At 42.8% G+C, this 18,755-nt stretch overlaps 1 protein-coding gene across 2 annotated transcripts; it reads left to right on the top strand.

Moving 5' to 3' along the window:
* The first annotated feature begins 1,671 nt into the window (after positions 1-1,671).
* On the top strand, positions 1,672-18,680 carry magl (MAX dimerization protein MGA-like). 2 transcript variants are annotated; one of them, XM_058613462.1, is made up of 22 exons: positions 1,672-1,905; positions 4,485-6,295; positions 6,967-7,414; positions 7,513-7,609; positions 7,735-7,848; positions 7,943-8,068; positions 8,776-8,886; positions 9,073-9,430; positions 10,407-10,590; positions 10,767-11,004; positions 11,171-11,346; positions 11,530-11,746; positions 11,865-12,088; positions 12,313-12,519; positions 12,632-12,896; positions 13,573-14,195; positions 14,285-14,364; positions 14,472-14,514; positions 14,624-14,761; positions 15,530-15,641; positions 15,790-16,386; positions 16,928-18,680. In XM_058613462.1, the coding sequence occupies exons 2-22, from the start codon at positions 4,521-4,523 to the stop codon at positions 17,845-17,847; spliced, it is 7,053 nt and encodes a 2,350-aa protein (XP_058469445.1). In that variant the 5' UTR covers positions 1,672-1,905; positions 4,485-4,520; the 3' UTR covers positions 17,848-18,680. The 2 variants fall into 2 exon arrangements, with proteins under 2 accessions (XP_058469445.1, XP_058469444.1); XM_058613461.1 differs by having other exon boundaries at positions 14,454-14,514.
* The last annotated feature ends 75 nt before the right edge of the window (positions 18,681-18,755 follow it).

Genomic DNA, 18,755 nt, shown 5'->3' with positions numbered 1-18,755 from the left:
ACACTTCCTCGTCACGTTGAGACCCCGCCTCGTTTACATGACAACGCGTGGCGTTCGACACGGTGGTCATTTCTTTCTCTCTTTTTTTTTATCTCCACAGAGGCTGGATTATAAACATTAATTACTTATAAAGTTGAGTCATGATGTTAATGTTAATGACACAAACGGCTCAGGTGACATTTGTTCTTCCTCCTTTCTCTTCTCTGGCTTTGACATCTATACTGTTACATTACTGCCTTCCTTTGGATTTAATCATCCATTCTTAATCCCATTTTACTCAGATGAAAATTGAATTTGGCGTGAAATCCCCATCTATTTATTCTGTATCCAACAGTTGTGACGCACAGCCACTGTATTTATTTATTTACGTTGTTTACTGGGTTGTTCTTCACTTGGACTGTAGAACACTGAAGACTATGACCACATCAGATAAAATAAAAATTTAAATTAGATTAAAGGCTGATTTGATTTTCATAATTCCCAAAGCAGAGTTTACTGATTTAGCTGACACGTGGATTTGGAGGTTGTCATATAATTTACTTCCTACCTTTTCACTTATGATTTATTAAATAACATGCACATAAAATGTTGTGATTCAATTATAAAACATCTCTCTCTGAGAAGACTGTTTTACCTATTCAAAATGATACATTAGCATAGGGAAATAGCGATAGAAATAGCCAGAAATCTTATATTAAACACACTTTTGAAGATCCCGATTTAAAGAAAAATGGAAACACTGCGTTAGCCAAAGATCTTCGTTAGCAACTGGAGTTGTGGATTTATTTTAGATAAATTTTTACTACTGAATCAGCAACATTTGGAGAACAATTGTACACAAACATTAGCTTATACTAACACTCAGCAGGTACAGTTTCAAATGTGAGCTTTCTAGAAATACTTGGACTTCAAAGCCTTTACATTGCTCACTGCTATCTCGCAAATAGCCACCACTTGCTGTGCAACATCATTTCTGGACACAAATATTATGCAGTGACAACATTAACTTTAATTTTGTATTAACGTATTTATGCGGCTTTGCTTGCGCATATACGTGTGGTTTTTTTCCAACTACGACTTCCCGTCGCCATCTTTTTAGCCGAGAAACAATGGACGCGGCACTTTTACGGCGTGTTTTGTTTAAGTAAAGGTAAGACGCTGCGGTAACAACCGCCAGTCTTGACGGGTTGTCTCAGGAAGATATATCGCTGCTTGTTTGACACATTTAACACATTAATTTTATATGCGCCGCGTGTGTTCACTTGTTTTTCTCAGGACACTCAGGAGTGTGGCCGTTAAACCCCTCCGCAGAGAGCGCGCGCATTGGCCACTGGAACTCACCCGCCACGGTGAACACGTTACGTCACAGCCCGAGAGCACGGATGTGTGTATGTGTATTGTGTGTATGTGTGAGACAGAGAGGGACACAGAGCGGCGTGTGAGTGAGTGAATGGGAATGTGACTGTAAAGGAGAAAAAGAAGTGAAGGAAACACAGAGGAAGAGAAAGTCGCGAGTCTCTGCTGTCAGCGCAGGAATCACGCGGCGTAAATATTTTTGAGCGAAAACTTGCGTGGACTCCGTTCGTGGTGGGAACAGGCGAGTCCGGCGTCCCTCGCGTTGCCGGCCCGGGAATCTCGCGCCATTGAAGTGGGGGTGGGGGGGGGGGGGGGGGTGATTACTGTGCTCGCGCTCGCTCTGACTCCGCCGCGTGCACGCTCGGGTCGGTCGATACGAGCAGACTGGCGTGGCTCTCGGCCTCCATTTGCCAGTTTGTGTTTATGTTCGAGGGATTCGTCGAGGATATTCCCTCGGCGACAGCGACGTGCAACAGTTGGGACTTTCAGCGTGGACGCTGTGTCCGTGTCGGCCCGAGCTCCACGAGGGTTTTCCACGGATGGTGAAAGGTGAGGCGTTGGTGAAACCTGCAACTTTTCCAACTTGAGTGAGTGTGAGTGAGTGTGTGTGTGTGGAGCAGGAGGCCCTTCCTCCTCCTCCGCGGCGCGTGAGGAGAGAAAGCTGTTGACAAACAACTTGAATCGTCAGCGTGGCTTTTTGTTTCAGGTGGGGGAAAAAATATCCCCACTCATTTGTTGTGTAAACACGTCGGTGTTGTTTAATTTAAAGTGAGCGCTGTGTTGTTAAACACCTTTTTAGCGCACAGCATCCGTGTGTCGGTGTGACTGTGTGATAAGTGAATGGACAGCTGGACAGGAGCTCCGTAAACAGGTCATCGGTCCTCAGCTCGTGCTGTGAGCTGCACGGACACGATGAAGTGATGTGGGGACGATGAGCAGCAGCAGCAGAATGTGTCTCTGTGTTTGTGTCTTTAGTTGGGAGACAGGCCTGTCCGAGCTTTTCAGCCATGTCCTCTGAGCAGCTGAGTGCTATCAGACAGGCAGGCTATTGGTCAGTCACACCACCGAGGTCTCACAGCTCACCCCACGAAGGCAAAGTCCACTCTCTTTCCTCACGTAGCCAAGACACATGTCTTAAAACTGATTCACACTTAGAGATGCCTCTATCACTTTTTGGTGTCCTATGATACTGATATTTATATCCCAACCTTGAGTATCTACTATTGCAGATAGTCATTTTACACATGTTAGACTACAAAGCTATTAAGACATTTGTGCTGAATGTGGAAATCCAAAGACATAATAACTCTTCAGATGTGGAACAAATATTAATCATCCATAGAGAAGAAATAAGCAGCCCACAACATGACTCGGCTCGAATGCTGTTGCTGATTTTCGTTTACATTTTTACCCTCTGAGATCCAATCCAGTGAATTTGACCCAAACTTAGAATCAGCTCATCCCTTTTAATATTCCCTTATGAGTCATTGTTTGTATATTTATATATGTTATTAAAAAGGTGTCAGTAGAGGGCAGGGGCTGTTACTACATTTTATCAACCAGGACATTTCATGATGTGATGATGCTGCATAGATTCTGTGAATCACCGTATTGATGTGAGTTGTTTTAAGCCTCCGACCACTAGTGGGTGTTTTTGTTTTTAATGATAGTAATGGAACAGCAGACTTTTACTGTACTTAATGGTCCAGTGTTTAAACAGTGTAAAAACACGTGCAATGGTCAGAGTACTCCTCTGCTCAGCTTTCCCAAGTGCAATGGGAGCTACAGTGGCCCTTGCAGACCAGAACGGATGTAAACACTCTTGACTCACACACTCCCACTCGCGCTGCTGTTTGCTGCTTCCTTTTCTTCAGTATTTGCATTGGGTTTATTTGGGCGGAGACGTCATTTGTGTGGAAAGCTTCTGCTTCAAAACATGAAATGCACATCCATTTGGAAACATGTATATAATACATATAAGAAGCTTATCCCAGAGCCATAAAAACTATTACGCATTGGACCATTTAATTACATCGATGAAGCTATAAAAACTGCTACTCTTAATCTCACAAACACTCGCACAGTAAATAACATAAGAAACCAATAACCAATAGCTTGATTTCTTTTATATGTAAGCGCTTCTTTGTTATTGCCTCTATTCATCTTAATTCCTTAAGTTGATTAAACAGCAAATATGATTAAGGTTGTGTGTATCAGCAGCCAAGTATAGATCTGTCATAAACGGCACATAAACATAGCTCAGGGTAAAGTTCTCAGTATCTCTTTGAGTCCATTTACCTCATCCATTCATCCGTCTTCTACCGTGTTATCTTCTACATAAGGGTTGCTGGTGCCAATCCCTGCTGACATAGGGCGAAAGGCGGGGTACATCCTGGACGCGTCGTCAGTCCATTTACCTTATGTTGATGTTTATTTGAACATAGACAATTTTGAAAACAATGACTTAAGATTAAAGATAGTGTTTTCTGAGTCATAGTAAACATGTCAGTGAACAGCACTATTGAATTCATGTTGACACAGGGCGAAAGGCGGGGTACATCCTGGACGCGTCGTCAGTCCATTTACCTTATGTTGATGTTTATTTGAACATAGACAATTTTGAAAACAATGACTTAAGATTAAAGATAGTGTTTTCTGAGTCATAGTAAACATGTCAGTGAACAGCACTATTGAATTCATGTTGACACAGGGCGAAAGGCGGGGTACATCCTGGACGCGTCGTCAGTCCATTTACCTTATGTTGATGTTTATTTGAACATAGACAATTTTGAAAACAATGACTTAAGATTAAAGATAGTGTTTTCTGAGTCATAGTAAACATGTCAGTGAACAGCACTATTGAATTCATGTTCTTTTTGGCCTTTCAGAGCAGAGCTACACATTGTAGGGTTTATTTGTTGCGCCGTCTTTAGTGGCTCTTTCGTCTGTGTTATTGTTTGCGCTGCTTGGCTGGGTTGTAATAGCTTCTGTTCAATTTTGTCAGCATATTTTGAAGATCGTTTTTTGCTTTTGAAGTTTATGTTGCGTCTTGTGTAATGTATGTTGTTCCTTTTGTGCATTGCTGTGCAATATAAATAACATCATCAATGTTACTATTTTGATGTAAGGTATCCAATGAGGTGGCAGGACGGGAGCTGTTGGTGATGCCGGCTACAGACCCTGAGATCTCGTCCATGGAGGACCCACATACAGTGGAGGACGAGAAGGGGAGCCTGACAGATGTCCCCTCGTCAGCTCCTCCTATGAACACTCCTGTGTCTTCATCTCCTCTTCGTTCCACTGTGTCTAATTTCTCTGATGAGGCGGCGGTTGAGAACAGAGCAGTCTCCATCGCAAGTAATGACTGCACCTCTGATCTCCCTTCACCTGCTGAAGCTAGCCCAGCCAACCCTGCTGTGACACCACACAAGAAGGGGACCCTCACGGACGTCCCCTCGTCAGCTCCTCCTATGAACACTCCTCTCTCTTCATCTCCTCTTCGCTCCACTGTGTCTAATTTCACTGATGAGGCGGTGGTTGAGAACAGAGCAGTCTCCATCGCAAGTAATGACTGCACCTCTGATCTCCCTTCACCTGCTGAAGCTAGCCCAGCCAACCCTGCTGTGACACCACACAAGAAGGGGACCCTCACGGACGTCCCCTCGTCAGCTCCTCCTATGACCACTCCTCTCTCTTCATCTCCTCTTCGCTCCACTGTGTCTAATTTCACTGATGAGGCGGTGGTTGAGAACAGAGCAGTCTCCATCGCAAGTAATGACTGCACCTCTGATCTCCCTTCACCTGCTGAAGCTAGCCCAGCCAACCCTGCTGTGACACCACACAAAAAGGGGACCCTCACAGACGTCCCCTCCTCAGCTCCTCCTATGAACACTCCTCTCTCTTCATCTCCTCTTTGCTCCACTGTGACTAATTTCACTGACGAGGCGGTGGTTGAGAATAGAGCGGTCTCCATCGCAAGTAATGACTGCGCCTCTGCTCTCTCCTCACCTGCTAAAGCTAGCCCAGCCAACACTGCTGTAACACAACCCAGTACTTTTGAAGGAACTGTGGAAACAAGCCCAGATACCTCACACCTAGCATCAGCGTCAGACTCTTTAAAAGGCCCAGGGACGGGTCTAGTCACAATCATGGTTCCGCCACCGCTGTTGACTGCGATGCCATTCAACACATTTGGCAGTGCAAACAAAATGGAAAAGGAAAATGATTTTCCCGCTTCACTAACCTTGAACGGTGTCACTGTCACTCTGGAGAATAACAGTGTGTGGAAGCAATTCCACAGCTGCGGAACTGAGATGATTCTCACTAAACAGGGCCGTCGCATGTTCCCTTACTGCCGATACCGCCTGTCTGGCTTAGAGCCGGAGTGCTACTACAAACTGGTCCTATCCATAGTTCCATTTGACCAGTTCAAATACCGCTGGAACAGATTCCAGTGGGAGGTCTGTGCTGTAGCTGACATTCAGACACAGGGTCAGATCCGGGCCTTCTCTCACCAACACTCGCCCTGCAAAGGCTCAGAGTGGTTAAGTGGCTGGGTGTCTTTCTATAAACTCAAACTGACCAATAATTACCTAGACAGAGATGATCATATAATCCTACAATCGATGCAACGCTACATTCCAAGGCTCCATGTTATACCAGTCCCAGATGGGGTCGTAACTATGCCAGAGGCGCCTGTGGTCATGGGACCTGAGAGCATGACTTTTATTTTTCCACAAACCGAATTCATGGCCGTGACCACTTACCAGAACTTTCGAATCACACAGCTGAAAATCAACCACAACCCATTTGCAAAGGGTTTCAGGGAGGATTTACGGCTAAACAGGGTCATTGGAGAGTCCCAGCCTTTGGTGAAGATCGACATGTTGTCTTCCGTTTCACAACAACACGAAAGTAAAGAGGGGATCGTTGATCTGAGGTAAATTTATCACTTGTTTGTCTCACAAACCAAATGATAATGTACTTTCACAGTTAACACACTTGATCAGTTAGCAATTAATTGTTTATTATGCATTTATCAGCTATGTTTTGTATTTAGTTTTTTGTTTTGGTGTTGAAAGTGTTGCCGTATTAAATGAGTAAAACATTAATTAATTACAGAAGTTCAATAGTGATGACTCTATTTTAATTGTAGTCTGTGCGACCTTTGGAAACAATGACACGATTGCCAACCTTCACTACCTGATTGGTTGTTATTGGTCAAAACTAAGACTGAATGAGAATATCCCTTAATATTTACATCATCAGTCTCATAAAAGGAATCCTTGCTCTGACTTCTCACCATTGTTAGATACTTTATGAAACTAAGTAAATAACTGCAGAGGAGAGAATCAACTTCCTGTTTACATGTCAACTTCCTTGTCACACATGTGCCTAAATGGTCATGTAATATATTCTGGTGTGTTAGTAAGGATGCAGATAACTTCTGATATGGAGGTGACATGCTAAAAAAAAATAGCCAAAATATTTAGACATGCTTTTTCTTCTTCTTTATTACACCATGCAGTGCCATCGCAAATTAATGTTTCAGAATGAGATCATATCTGTTTGGTGTCAATTCAAAAATGTCCTTCCTTTTATGCCTTGTAGCTCAAAGAACCACACCATCCCTGCTCCTGCCTCAAATGTACAGGTGACCAGGCTGGTCCTAAAGCCTATAATGTCCACACATTCCAGTAAAGACGAGCGCTACGTCCCCTGTATTAGAGGGAAACACGCCCTCGGTGAGCTTGTGCTTGTGGAGAAACATCCACTTGGTGAATCTGTGGAAGAAAGCCTCAACGTCAGTGTGACCCTTCAGTTGCAGCAAGGTTTGGAACTCATGCCTAAAGCAACATCGGTGACTCCCACTACCTCAAAGTCATCCCCGGGGTCTTCACCCGCGAACCGCAAGGGAAGGAAAAAGATCAACAGACGGGGAAAGAATTGTGGAACTGCTGTTTCTCCCAAACAGATTTCCACCTCATCACCGACCGTCTCTTCCCAACCAGAGCTGGATCACGTCGAGGGCCTCCTCTTTGCATCGTTCCCCTCAAAGGTAAACCACCACAGATATCACTGCAGTGAGTTTGCTGCAAACATAGGTATTTGTGTCTCTAAATTTATGTTATGGACTGTGGTTGCTTGGTGTCACAGGAAGCTCTTGAGGTTCACACGGGCAACAAACCAGCCAATAGCCCAGCATCGGCATCCCCAGTTTCCCCGGCAACTTCGCAGCAGGCAAAGGAATCAGGTGATTAAGTGTAGATTGAAAATATTTCAGATGATTGTATGTTATGAAACTCTTAATCATGGTTATTATTCAGTTATGACCAGCTAATAATGTAACTAACAAACAAAGCCTTGTTCGTGTTTCAGTGGAGTTGGTCCCAGAGACTGATGAGGAGAAGATATCCCATATGGAGGCTGTCCTGTTGCAGGACCTCAGGGCTCTCAAGCACAGGCAGGTCATCCATCCTGTGCTGCAGGAAGGTCAGTTTGTGAAAACACACACACAAACCTCCCAGTCTTTATACCAAGCAACATAATGTGAACATGATTAGACTCATTTTTCCTTTTATTTTAGTGGGGTTGAAGTTGAGCTCCCTGAACACTGGCATGTCCGTCGACCTGCAGTATCTGGGAGTCGATCTGCAACTCAATCCGACAAACCTTCCAGAAGAAGTCAATTCCACGACTCCACCACTTGCCGGTGAGATGAACTGATCTTCACTACGCTCATTTACACCACAATATCATTCATGTGTGAGAGAGATTCGTTGAGGATTTCTAGGTCAAATACAGAATTGAGCAAACATCTTTGGCCACCATTATATTTGTTGTTTTAGCTGTGCTATTATGACCTTCCTCAGCCACTTTATTGGAACACATTCAGAAAATGTGGAAAGCATGCATGCACTTTTGAAATAACAATATGTTCAGGAATGGCGTCTACAGGTTCAAGTGTGAAGTATTCAGTGTGATCTTCCCATACACTTAACTACAATAGCACAACCATGGCTCTGTAATACCTGGAGAGCATCTCTAATTAATGTTACTGGTAAAAACCTGTGTTTGTCCTTCTGTTTCATTTCGACAGATGTCTGCTGTGAAAAAAGTCTATTACACCAGCTTTATTCAAGACATGTTTGGGCATTTCATACACATGTTGTATGAGTTAAACTCATTGTCTAACAGTGTAGCAAATATCTCCATGAATAAAAATTGAACAGTGCTATTTAAATAAAAGTAGCAGTGTTTCAATCAGCCATCTTAATATCCTATGGTTATTGAGGTTCCGCTGACTTTTCAAGTTGGAAATTCCGACTACAACCGGAACACACCATTAAAACAACATTGTGAAGAAATGAATATTGGAGTTGTGCTGTGTCCTTTAACACAATTTGTGTTCCGTCACAGATCATGGATTACCCTTCATCTCCAGGACAGGAAAGACGAGCGACGTGACAAAAATAAAAGGATGGAAAAACAAGTTCATACAAAGCAAAGAAATATCTCCTAAATGTAATGGTGAGTGTGTGTTTTGTTTCTTCTAATTGTAGCATCTGCATTGTCGCCTTTTATGACACAGTGAGATTATGTAGTGGCTGTAATTACTGAAAGATTAACTGAACCGAAACCACTTGAATATAATGGTGTCTGATTCATTATTCCCCGCTGACGTTTTAAAGTCTCTGTATTCCTCCTCTCCAAAAGGATTACAAAAGAACCTATCTGCCTTCTGCAGCGACATGTTGGACGAGTACTTGGAAAGCGAGGCTCAGCAAATCAGTGAACGGGCGGAGGCCTTCTCCACGAACGCAGAGGGATCTGTGGCCTATCAGCTACCTGCTAAAGGCTCCAGCTACGTTAAGACCCTGGACAGTGTGCTCAAGCATCGGAGCGCTGCTTCCAACAGTCCCTGCCCCACCTCCCAAAAACCTCTCCTCTGCTCTGCACTGACATCACAGGCTCCTACCTCGCACACCAGCCTCTTAACACCTGTTAAAGCTGAAGCTCAGGCCGTACATGAGTCAGTGTCTGGATCTGGTCACTCCACTGCTGTTTCACAGAGGTATGCAGAGACATGTTTGTCTTCTATTTTATCCTATTTTCTTTTATCCACATTTTTTTTTTTAAATATTTGTGAATTGCCTCCTGGGCTGGAATAAATCGTCTCATTGTCCTTGTTCGACCTGGAGGCGGTAGGCTTCTCATCCCTGAGCTGGAGGTGAGACTGCCACTCAAAACATAATTTTACACATTTATTTATCTATCATTGGTTTCCATTCCCCCCTTGATGGGCATTTACATTTTTTATAACCTTTATATAACAAGACGAATATGCTGCTTTTGCTGGTTATGCTTTTTTCTGTTTTTTGTTTCTTATCAGAGCCTCAGTGTTTCATTTTTAAGAAAACAATTCTCCTGAGCTAATGTATTATGTTTACAGAGCATTTCCAACGTGCTCTGAAGACACATTTTCAAAGCAAAAATGCTTTTCGAATATTCTGTGGTGTTATTTGTCAATTTGAATATTCAGCTTACAAGACGCATTAAATGACGCTGGTAAATCACTTCTGTAGGCGTGTTGAATTTATATATTATGAGAAGTCACAGTAACAGATCGACTTCTTATAATCAAGAATTTCTAATCAAATATTAGAAATGCTTATGCTCATATCTAGTACTTAACGCATTTCCAGAAGCACTTACAAGCCCATGGTTCCGTCCCACATCAGTCTAGCATTCCATAAATTGTATTTTTATTTTTATTTAGTTTATATATGTATGTATATGTGTATATGTATACATGTGTATATGTATACTTGTGTGTGTGTATATATATATATATACGTATATATATATATATGTGTGTATGTATGTATGTATATGTATACATGTGTGTGTGTATGTGTGTGTGTGTATGTGTATATGTGTGTGTGTGTGTATATGTATATATATATATATATATGAATAAATCTTTCCGCTTTAACATTCACATACTGCATAATAATCTGCTCGTTTTCTCTGCATCGCTCTCTCTTCAGATCACCCACATACCAGCCTTTGGTCAGCCAGAGACCAGCGCTGAATCCCAAACCCCCAGACCCCCCTAGGGTCCAGCTCAAAATGATGAATATGGAGAGAGAAGCCCTGAGCCAGGGTCTGAGGAGGACGCAGCTGACTCCCGGCAGGCTAACAGTGGCTCTGTCTGTAATCCTGAGCAAAGATGTATGTAACATACTGCACAGTGTCATGTCATATAAATGCTCTGGTGTCACTTTGTGTCCCATGTGCCCTGTTGGATAGAAAAAAATCATTGAAGGCAATTCCTTCCATTATAATGTAAAAATCTAGACTGTTAAAAAGAGGTTCTGTCTCTTCTCTCCTTTTTTTGTTTTAATCAGATGGTGTATCGTCAGGCTACAAAATTACCACTTAAATTAAAGCCCAATGCACTGGGACCTAAATGTGGTCAGGAGTTCTGCAGACTGGGCTGTGTGTGCTCCAGTCTTCAGCTTATCTCTAAGGGTCCACCACACTGCCGTCAGCCAGAATGTATGTTTGGCTGTGACTGCTTCAAGCGCAAGATCTCCGAGCAACTCTCTGCAGAGGAGAGCAACCAATCCATCCTGTCTGTTTTCTGTAAGAACAAGTCATCTTAATGACATTTATCTATGTTGTTATCTTTGTTCTTGATTGATATGATCTTTGTCAGGCACCGGGTGTTTGTTTTCCTCGGGTCTTAGCTTGTGTTTCCTGCTCGCTTTGGTCACAGTGGTGTTAACAAGATTCTTTTATCCCTCCTCAGCTATGATTAATCGGGCACATGCAGCCCATCCTCACCAAAGCTCCCACACTAAACAACTGTGGAAACGCAACATTAACGATGTGGATGCGGAACCGCTCTTCATCCCCAAAGAGCCGCAATGCTTGGTTCCAGAAAAGGCCCAAAAACGAAGAAGTGCAAACCATCCTTCACAGCTGGTAAAATAGAATCTTTTTTCTTCATTGGATTTAACTGAGGCTTTACTCTGTGCTATAAAGCTCTTGATGTGTTCACGATACTATTTACTACGGTATATTCTAGTCGACATGGGAGCTGTAAGTTAAATTTTAAGTGTTAAGAATTGTACTGATGTTTTTCTTCTACCCTTTTTTTTTTTTTAGATACAAGAAGAGGACAAAGACCCGGTGTATAAATACCTGGAGAGCTTTTTGACATGTGCACGTGTTAGAGAGTTCAACAGCAAGCCTCCTCCACCAGTTACCATAGAGCCAAAGATCCTAGATACTGTCGCAGTAAATGCTGTAACGAAACAGAATACGACCACGGACAACGTACCAAAACAGGCCCACAGAACTATGACTGCTCCTAAAAATCCAGGTAAAGAAATGCCATAACTTTGGTTACAGCTAACTTTGGTTACACCTATTGCATGATATTGAAGATATTTGTTGTGATACATCACTATATTTCTACATTTCTTCCTTTTGTCCTGCAGCAGAGACCAGTCGTGTCAGTGCCAGTGAAACAGAAGCAAGAAAGCAAATACAGATCCAGTCAGATTGTCGGTGGGACAAGGACCACAAAATGATCCTGAAAGCTTTGTGTCAGCGCATGAGTCAGAACAGACTGTCGGAACCTTTCCAAATTGGACCGTACCATATCCACCCCGTTTCCAAGATCTTCATACGGAAGCCCAGTGGCTCCATTGTCATATACAGGGTACGTCTCGACACTGTATATCAGCGATGTGTCTAGATAAGACAGTGTATTGTCAGATTAAATGCTTTTATTATAGTTGGGATGTTGTTTATATTTGTCTGACCTGCTACAAAGAACAGCAGCTCCACAACAAAACAGCTTCTGAACATTATAATCTGTCTCTGCTGGGTTTAAGGCGGTGCTTGACCTCATTTCATAACCTGATGTTCTTCACATTCTTACAGATACGTATAAGTAAACCATCAAAAACCAGTCGTGATGAGTTTGAAGACAGCGATGAGGAAAGGCTTGATTTAAAGGAGGAAGACGGCCAAAGTGAGGAGTCAGACATGCAGGTTGGAGTCTTACCTTTCCGAGGTGGAGTTTTACCTGCAGGAATACTGAGAGCCAGGACCAAAGCTCTTGGCCTCCAAGCAAGTGATCTTGTGCAGGTAAGTCTACCACAGCTGGTAACCCATGACTGGAAGGTATCAATAAAGCGTTTGAAAATTGAAAACAGGAACATTCTCAGATTTATTTTTTACACATTTGATTCATTAACAGGTAAATGGAAAACCCTACTCTCAGGCCAGACTGTTGCTGGGAGGCATGGGATCTCTGCATCCAGCGAACCGCATCGCAGCGTATCTCACAGGACGATTGCACGCTCCCGCTGACGTACGCCACAGAGACTCTAAGAAGCTACACTATACACAAAAACCTAACACTCCTGCTATCCCACACGTCAAAGTCGCTGGCACATCAATCCTGCCAAATATCACTGCAAAGAAAACCCCTGACCTGAAGACACTAATGCAACCACCACAAGGTAAGAATGCTTCCACCTTCGACTGAAAAGTAGTCAAATCTAACCCATGTCATCAAGTAGCTCAATCTCATACAAGGAAAGCTACCTTACTTCTTTTTTTAGTAAAGAAAAAATAATAAATAAATAATGCATGCTCCATTTTTATTTGAAAACTCTGTGTTTGGGCATTTATTCACTCTCTGATTGCTTCTTATCAGCCACGTCGTGGCTATCATCTGTGAACAAACGGCTCCATTAACATGTTTGAGTTTCTCCTCATCGTCAATCTGATAAAAAGAAATCATTGCTCACACTTTTCACCATTGTTGTTCCATAATTGGTTGTACTCTTCTGTAACTAATAAAACAACTGCACAAAAGATTATTTCTGAAATGGAGTGTCTAAGCTCTTGTTTGGACGTAGATCTTTCTTTTACTAGAAAATGCTTCGTCTTTGTTTTAGCACTGGTCCAGAACACAAAGCGGGATTAGAACCGTTGCGTCGGTTTGAAGTTAAATATTGCTGCTCATTGCCCCAATTCACAATATTAGAGAATCAAATGAGCAAGATCCATGTTTTTCATTCTCTAGGATTTAGTTTTTTAGATTTACTCTCTTACTATGTCTGTTTTTTTGTTATAATCAAGCAATTATTTCTTTCTCTCACCACTGTGTCTTGTATGCTTATGTCACTTCAGCTCATTTCCACCTCAACTCTTGGAGAAAAGGCCCCATCGGTTTGTCAAAGTGTTCACAAAGCACCTCCAGTGTTAACCCCGTCCAGCCGTCCACCTTGAGCCAATGCAGCGCGGCCAAGCCTCTCCAGAACAGCTCCACTTCCTCGCCTGTCCTTCTCACCGTCTCCCCCTCACTGAAGACCCCCAGCTTCCTTGGACAGAATGGGACTTATTCATTCAGGATCTGCCCTCCAGCCAACAAGAGCACCACAGGCCAGAACCCACCAGGACTTGTATTGCCCGGGGGCTTCACCCTCCTTAAACTCCCAAAGCCTGAAACTAATGAAGCTGCACGGCCGTCAGAAACTGGAAACACTAGAAACTCTGCTGCTTTGTTTAATGTTGAGCAGGTAAAGTTGGCTTTAGATACAAACTGGCTTGGTCTGGACTCTCTTCTTGGAGATGATGATGTGCGGAGTACTGAACCAGAGGAGCCTTGCCCCTCGCCTACGAAGACGAGCGATGAGAAGAAACCTTCAGTTGAGGCTGATGAAGCCGACATTAGACAGATGGACACACACCTGGGTAGTTCTTCAGAAGGTGAAAGCTCAGACTCTGACTACTGTGGAGAGGGTGATGAAGATGTAAGTTAATGTCACTAAAATATCACATAAAGGAAAAGAAATGATATATCTGAGATTATAGTCATTTTCCAATCATGGTTCTTTTCCAGGATGAGCTGGTGGACATTGAAACAGTAGAGCACAGAGGGGAAGAAGCGGCTGTCGGAACAACAGACAAAACCAATTCAGGGTAAAACATGTGAATGCTTGAATATGAGAGGATATGAAATGATTTACAGTATATTATATGAAAGAATTTAACTTGGAATTTCAATTTAGGTTCTTCTCTACCTTCAGAAATGCCGGCGATCAAGACTCAGCAATGGATCTCACCATCCAGGTGCATCATTTTGTACTTTAAAATAACTCAAAAGCATCAGTGTGTGTTTTAAACTTAAGGGCGGTGTTGGTGTTGTATGTGCTGCTTATCATCTTCACTGTCTCTCCAGGCGGACGACATAGATCGTCAAAGGCAGCACTCGCTGGTAGAAAGGCAGAGACGCTCGGACATGCGGAACCGCTTTGACAAACTCCAGGTTCTCCTTAAATGTGACCTCAAGGCCAACAGGCTCCATATCCTCGCAATGGTCAGTTCCAAATTACCCTCGGGCAGTTTTATGTCTTCAATCACGGTGGACCGCAAAGCACTGGAAAATCCCCTGTTGATTCAAAAACAAACATATATCTTAGAGAACCAGAAACTGCATTGTAATGTTACTGGGTAGGACGCCATCCGTGACAATAAGCTGCAATAAGCTGGCATCATTTTTGAGCCAAGTTTTATTCATCGTTTGAAGTTTCAGAAGTGGATATGAGGAATTGCAAAGACTTGGGGACTTAGACTTGAATTCTTCCATTTTGTCATTGTTCAATCTCCTATGCAAGTTTAAAAAAAAAAAAAAAAAAAAGGAAATTACACAGGCTGGAAAACAGTTCTTCCAAGTTCTCATCCTTGTTATTGAACATAGAGCAGTTGAAGTTTTGATTATGACGTGTGATGATGCTCCATCACAGTGTTACACAGTCAATATAGAACTGAACCGTGACTCCAAAAAATGACGTTGCAAATTAAATCATAATTACATCAAATCACACACACACACATATATGTATGTGTACAGTACTTAAGCTGTCAGTGAGTTGAACTCAGATAATAAGATACAGCAGATAATTGTTGACAGTCATTCGTCTCCAATTTGCACATAAGATTCATGATTGACTGTATAGGTTTTGTGGCAGTTATTATAGGATTCTCTGTTGTTTTGCAGTTCACCTGTCAACAACCGTGTATTCATTCCCCGATTTAAAGCAATTCACTCACTGCTATGTTGTCGTCTTCATCTACTCCGTTGCAGACTTTGAGGGAAATCCAGAACCTGGGTCAGACCTCCAAATTTCTGGAGGAGCAGAAAAACAAGCTGACGCGTGTAAACTCGGTCTATATTAACCAGCTTTCACATTTGTCTGGTAAGTTTGCTCTCTTGTTCCTGCTTGTCAACATGTTGGGAATGAATAAATAAAAGGTAGCTAATGATGTCTGAACAAAATTAAACATGTATGTTGCTTTTAACTGAACATTTTTGTGAAATGTCACCTCTTTTTTGTTTTGTTTCAGGCAAGTCCGAAACAGTCATTTCACAAAAGCTGAACGCAATCTGTGAAAAACAGAAAGTGAGAGAGAAGACGATGAAATGGAGTCCGTTCTTCTCTAAACTTCTCCAGTCCAGAGCTGCTCTCCTACAGAGCTCCACGCCGGAGTCCGAGAGCCAAGACATGTACCAGTCACAGTCTAACCTATTCAAGCCTCCATATCAGCCAAACTCATTCACAGCTGCAGCCAAAGAGAGACTACGGCAGATGATGATCCAGCTTCGGGCTAACCCACAAACTTCCCAAACGACTGCAGACAAACCCAAACCCGCACCACCGATCCATCCTCAGGCAGCTTCCTTTAAAACCCCAGCTGAGGTCACTGCTGCCCCATTGGAGGTAGTGAATCAGCCCCCTGGAGCTCCAGTGAATTGCACAATACCCAGTCCGCAGACTCCGGTTACATCAGGCACAGTTACAATTCCAGTCACCCTAACCCTGAACGCAGACTCACAGATATCTCCCTCCCTAACTCCCTCTGGTCACAATGCCCCACAACTTTCTCTTCCTCTAATTCGCTCCAAGACGGGTAGAATCATACTTCCTTCATTTCTGAATCCAGGTAAGTTGTCAAGTAATATCTCGTCGTCGGGTCCAAACCGGGTGCTTCTGTGTCACGGAAGGTCTTGCTTATAGGAGTGAGCCATGTGGTTCTTTTTGAAAATGCACCTCACCTTCTTCTGAGCACAAGCTGCGGTGAAAAACAGTGAAAATGATCTTTGCAAGTTTGAATTATATCTGTACAGGCCCTGTTCTTTTTTTCAAAGTAAAATCACTCTAGCATTTCAATGCCCTGTATTCATTTAACAAAGCTTTTATTGTGAAATATTTGCAGGACCGATAGATCTGTGGCTTCATACTCCTGGCATTTAGTTGAGTTTAGAGACGTATTGGAGTATATGAAATTATTTTAACATCTGGCAAAACCTTAAATAATCCATAGCAGAAGTTCCACAGCGGCTCTGCAGCAGAGATGCGCTCCTTGTGTGATAAACAGAGACACGGCAAAGTTCTCGGTGTGGACCCGGCCTTAAACTTCCCCGTTTATACCACGGGTTGATTCTTGTAATTAAATGTGTTACTTTCTCTTCATCTTTCCACAGCTTCTAAAACTGTCTATTCGTTTACCTTTGTGCGGAGCAACCAGGCGGATGGTGATGGAGAATCGAGCACTTCAGCAAATACACATCCCTCTGATGTGGACTCGAATCCCTCTGGCTCACAAAGCAGCCAGGAGAACCAGGAAAATCCTATTGGCTCAGAAAGCAACCAGGAGAACCAGGAGAAACCTTCCAGCTCAGAAAGCAGCCAGGAGAACCAGGAGAACCAGGAGAAACCTTCCAGCTCAGAAAGCAACCAGGAGAACCAGGAGAACCAGGAAAAACCTCCCAGCTCAGAAAGCAACCAGGAGAACCAGGAGAAACCTTCCAGCTCAGAAAGCATTTTAAAGGAGGACACAATTCCATCTTTAAAGTCTGAACTAAAGTGTAAACAAAGTCCCCTGCCTGCGCTTGACAATTCCATCCATGTACCTTTGAAAGCCGAGCAAGTCCTTGACAGCAGCCAGGAGCGGAGCACAGTGCAGGGTTTGAGTTTTAAACCCATGCGTCCTGTTTATGTGTCAGTAAATGCTGTTCGCTGTGACACAGGTGGCTCTCTGAACAACCGTGTCGTTCCTGCTGTGTCGGAAAAGACCACACAACATTCCAGTGAAGAAACTGTGAGAGCTGCGGACGCGCCAGCGCCAGGAAGAGGCAGCGACGTGTCGGATTGCCCCGTCCCAGTGAAACGAGGCAGAGGAAGGCCGAAGAAGCTAAAACCTCCAGAGAGTCCCAGTTCATCTCGATCCAAAGACGACGTCCCCGTCAGACTTCCTGTCCATATTGAAACCCGCATAATGAGTTCACAGGCGAACACGTCACGGCCGCTAACGCGCGGTGCTTTAGGAAAAGACTTCCCCAGCGCCAAGAAACGCTCCTGGATAGATGTAGAAAAGGAGCTGGAGCATGAGGGTGATATTTGAATAGTTCCCGTAACACGCACATAACACTTCCTGTACTGCTGCAAAAAGAGAACGCACATAATTTAACCCCAGTCGCACACTGAAATGTCACACCTCTGCAGCTGCAGCTCACCTTCCATCATACACTCACCCTCTATTCTGTCCTGTGTATGATGGTACTTGGGTCATTGAATGCCTCACCCACCGTATGTGCCTGTGTATAAGTCCAAAGGACTGAAGAACACGTTAGACAACTCAGTGAACACCTTTCATGCTGAAGAAATTGAATGTTTTGGGATTTCTAAAAAAAAAAAAAAAGAGAGAGCATGAAGTGACCTGCTGAATGTAAGAATGAAATGTATAATTTCAGGTTGTTACTAAGTTCAGGCTTTCCTATAAATGTCACACATTCATGTTTCTAATGAGGATAATACCTTTTTACTCACTTTTGTTGGGAGACAATTATGGATCTGTTGTATGCAAATAAAAATGACTAAGTACAGATACTGGTGTTTTGAATGGGATCGGATTATACTCCATCACTCATTAACACTTTTTTTTTTACTTTTGTATTGTGTAATGAAGTTCTTTACTAACTCAGTGAAAATCCTCTGTAGGAGCACTTTATGTTTTGTTTCTTTTAGATTTAGTTTCTGCTTTGTATTATAACATAAATGATCTGTATTTTGGGGAGTCAGAGGCAATTACGATTAAAACTATTTGCGATGGATTAAAAAATAACCTGTAAATATTTAATTTCTTTTTTTTTTATTGCAATATATTTTTGTGGAGTGCTGATAATGTGAAAAATCATGTGGCCTTTTGGAATAAATAAAACCTAAATGCATTTGTCACCATCTGCCTGAAATCTTCATTACCAGAGACATTTTCTGGCAAAATAAAGAGAGAAATAACCGTATTAAGCGCGT

Source organism: Solea solea, chromosome 17, assembly GCF_958295425.1.
Source record: "Solea solea chromosome 17, fSolSol10.1, whole genome shotgun sequence".
Taxonomy (NCBI): Eukaryota; Metazoa; Chordata; class Actinopteri; order Pleuronectiformes; family Soleidae; genus Solea; species Solea solea.
Note: the sequence above shows the minus strand (reverse complement) of the source record. Positions and strands in the feature narration are given on the sequence as shown.

Coding starts and splice junctions, on each gene's coding strand:
- magl (XM_058613461.1), top strand. CDS start 4,521: ATGCCGGCTACAGACCCTGAGATCTCGTCCATGGAGGACCCACATACA. Junction 11,005..11,170: donor ATCCATCCTGTCTGTTTTCT/GTAAGAACAAGT, acceptor ATCCCTCCTCAG/CTATGATTAATCGGGCACAT. Junction 14,196..14,284: donor GTGGAGAGGGTGATGAAGAT/GTAAGTTAATGT, acceptor GTTCTTTTCCAG/GATGAGCTGGTGGACATTGA.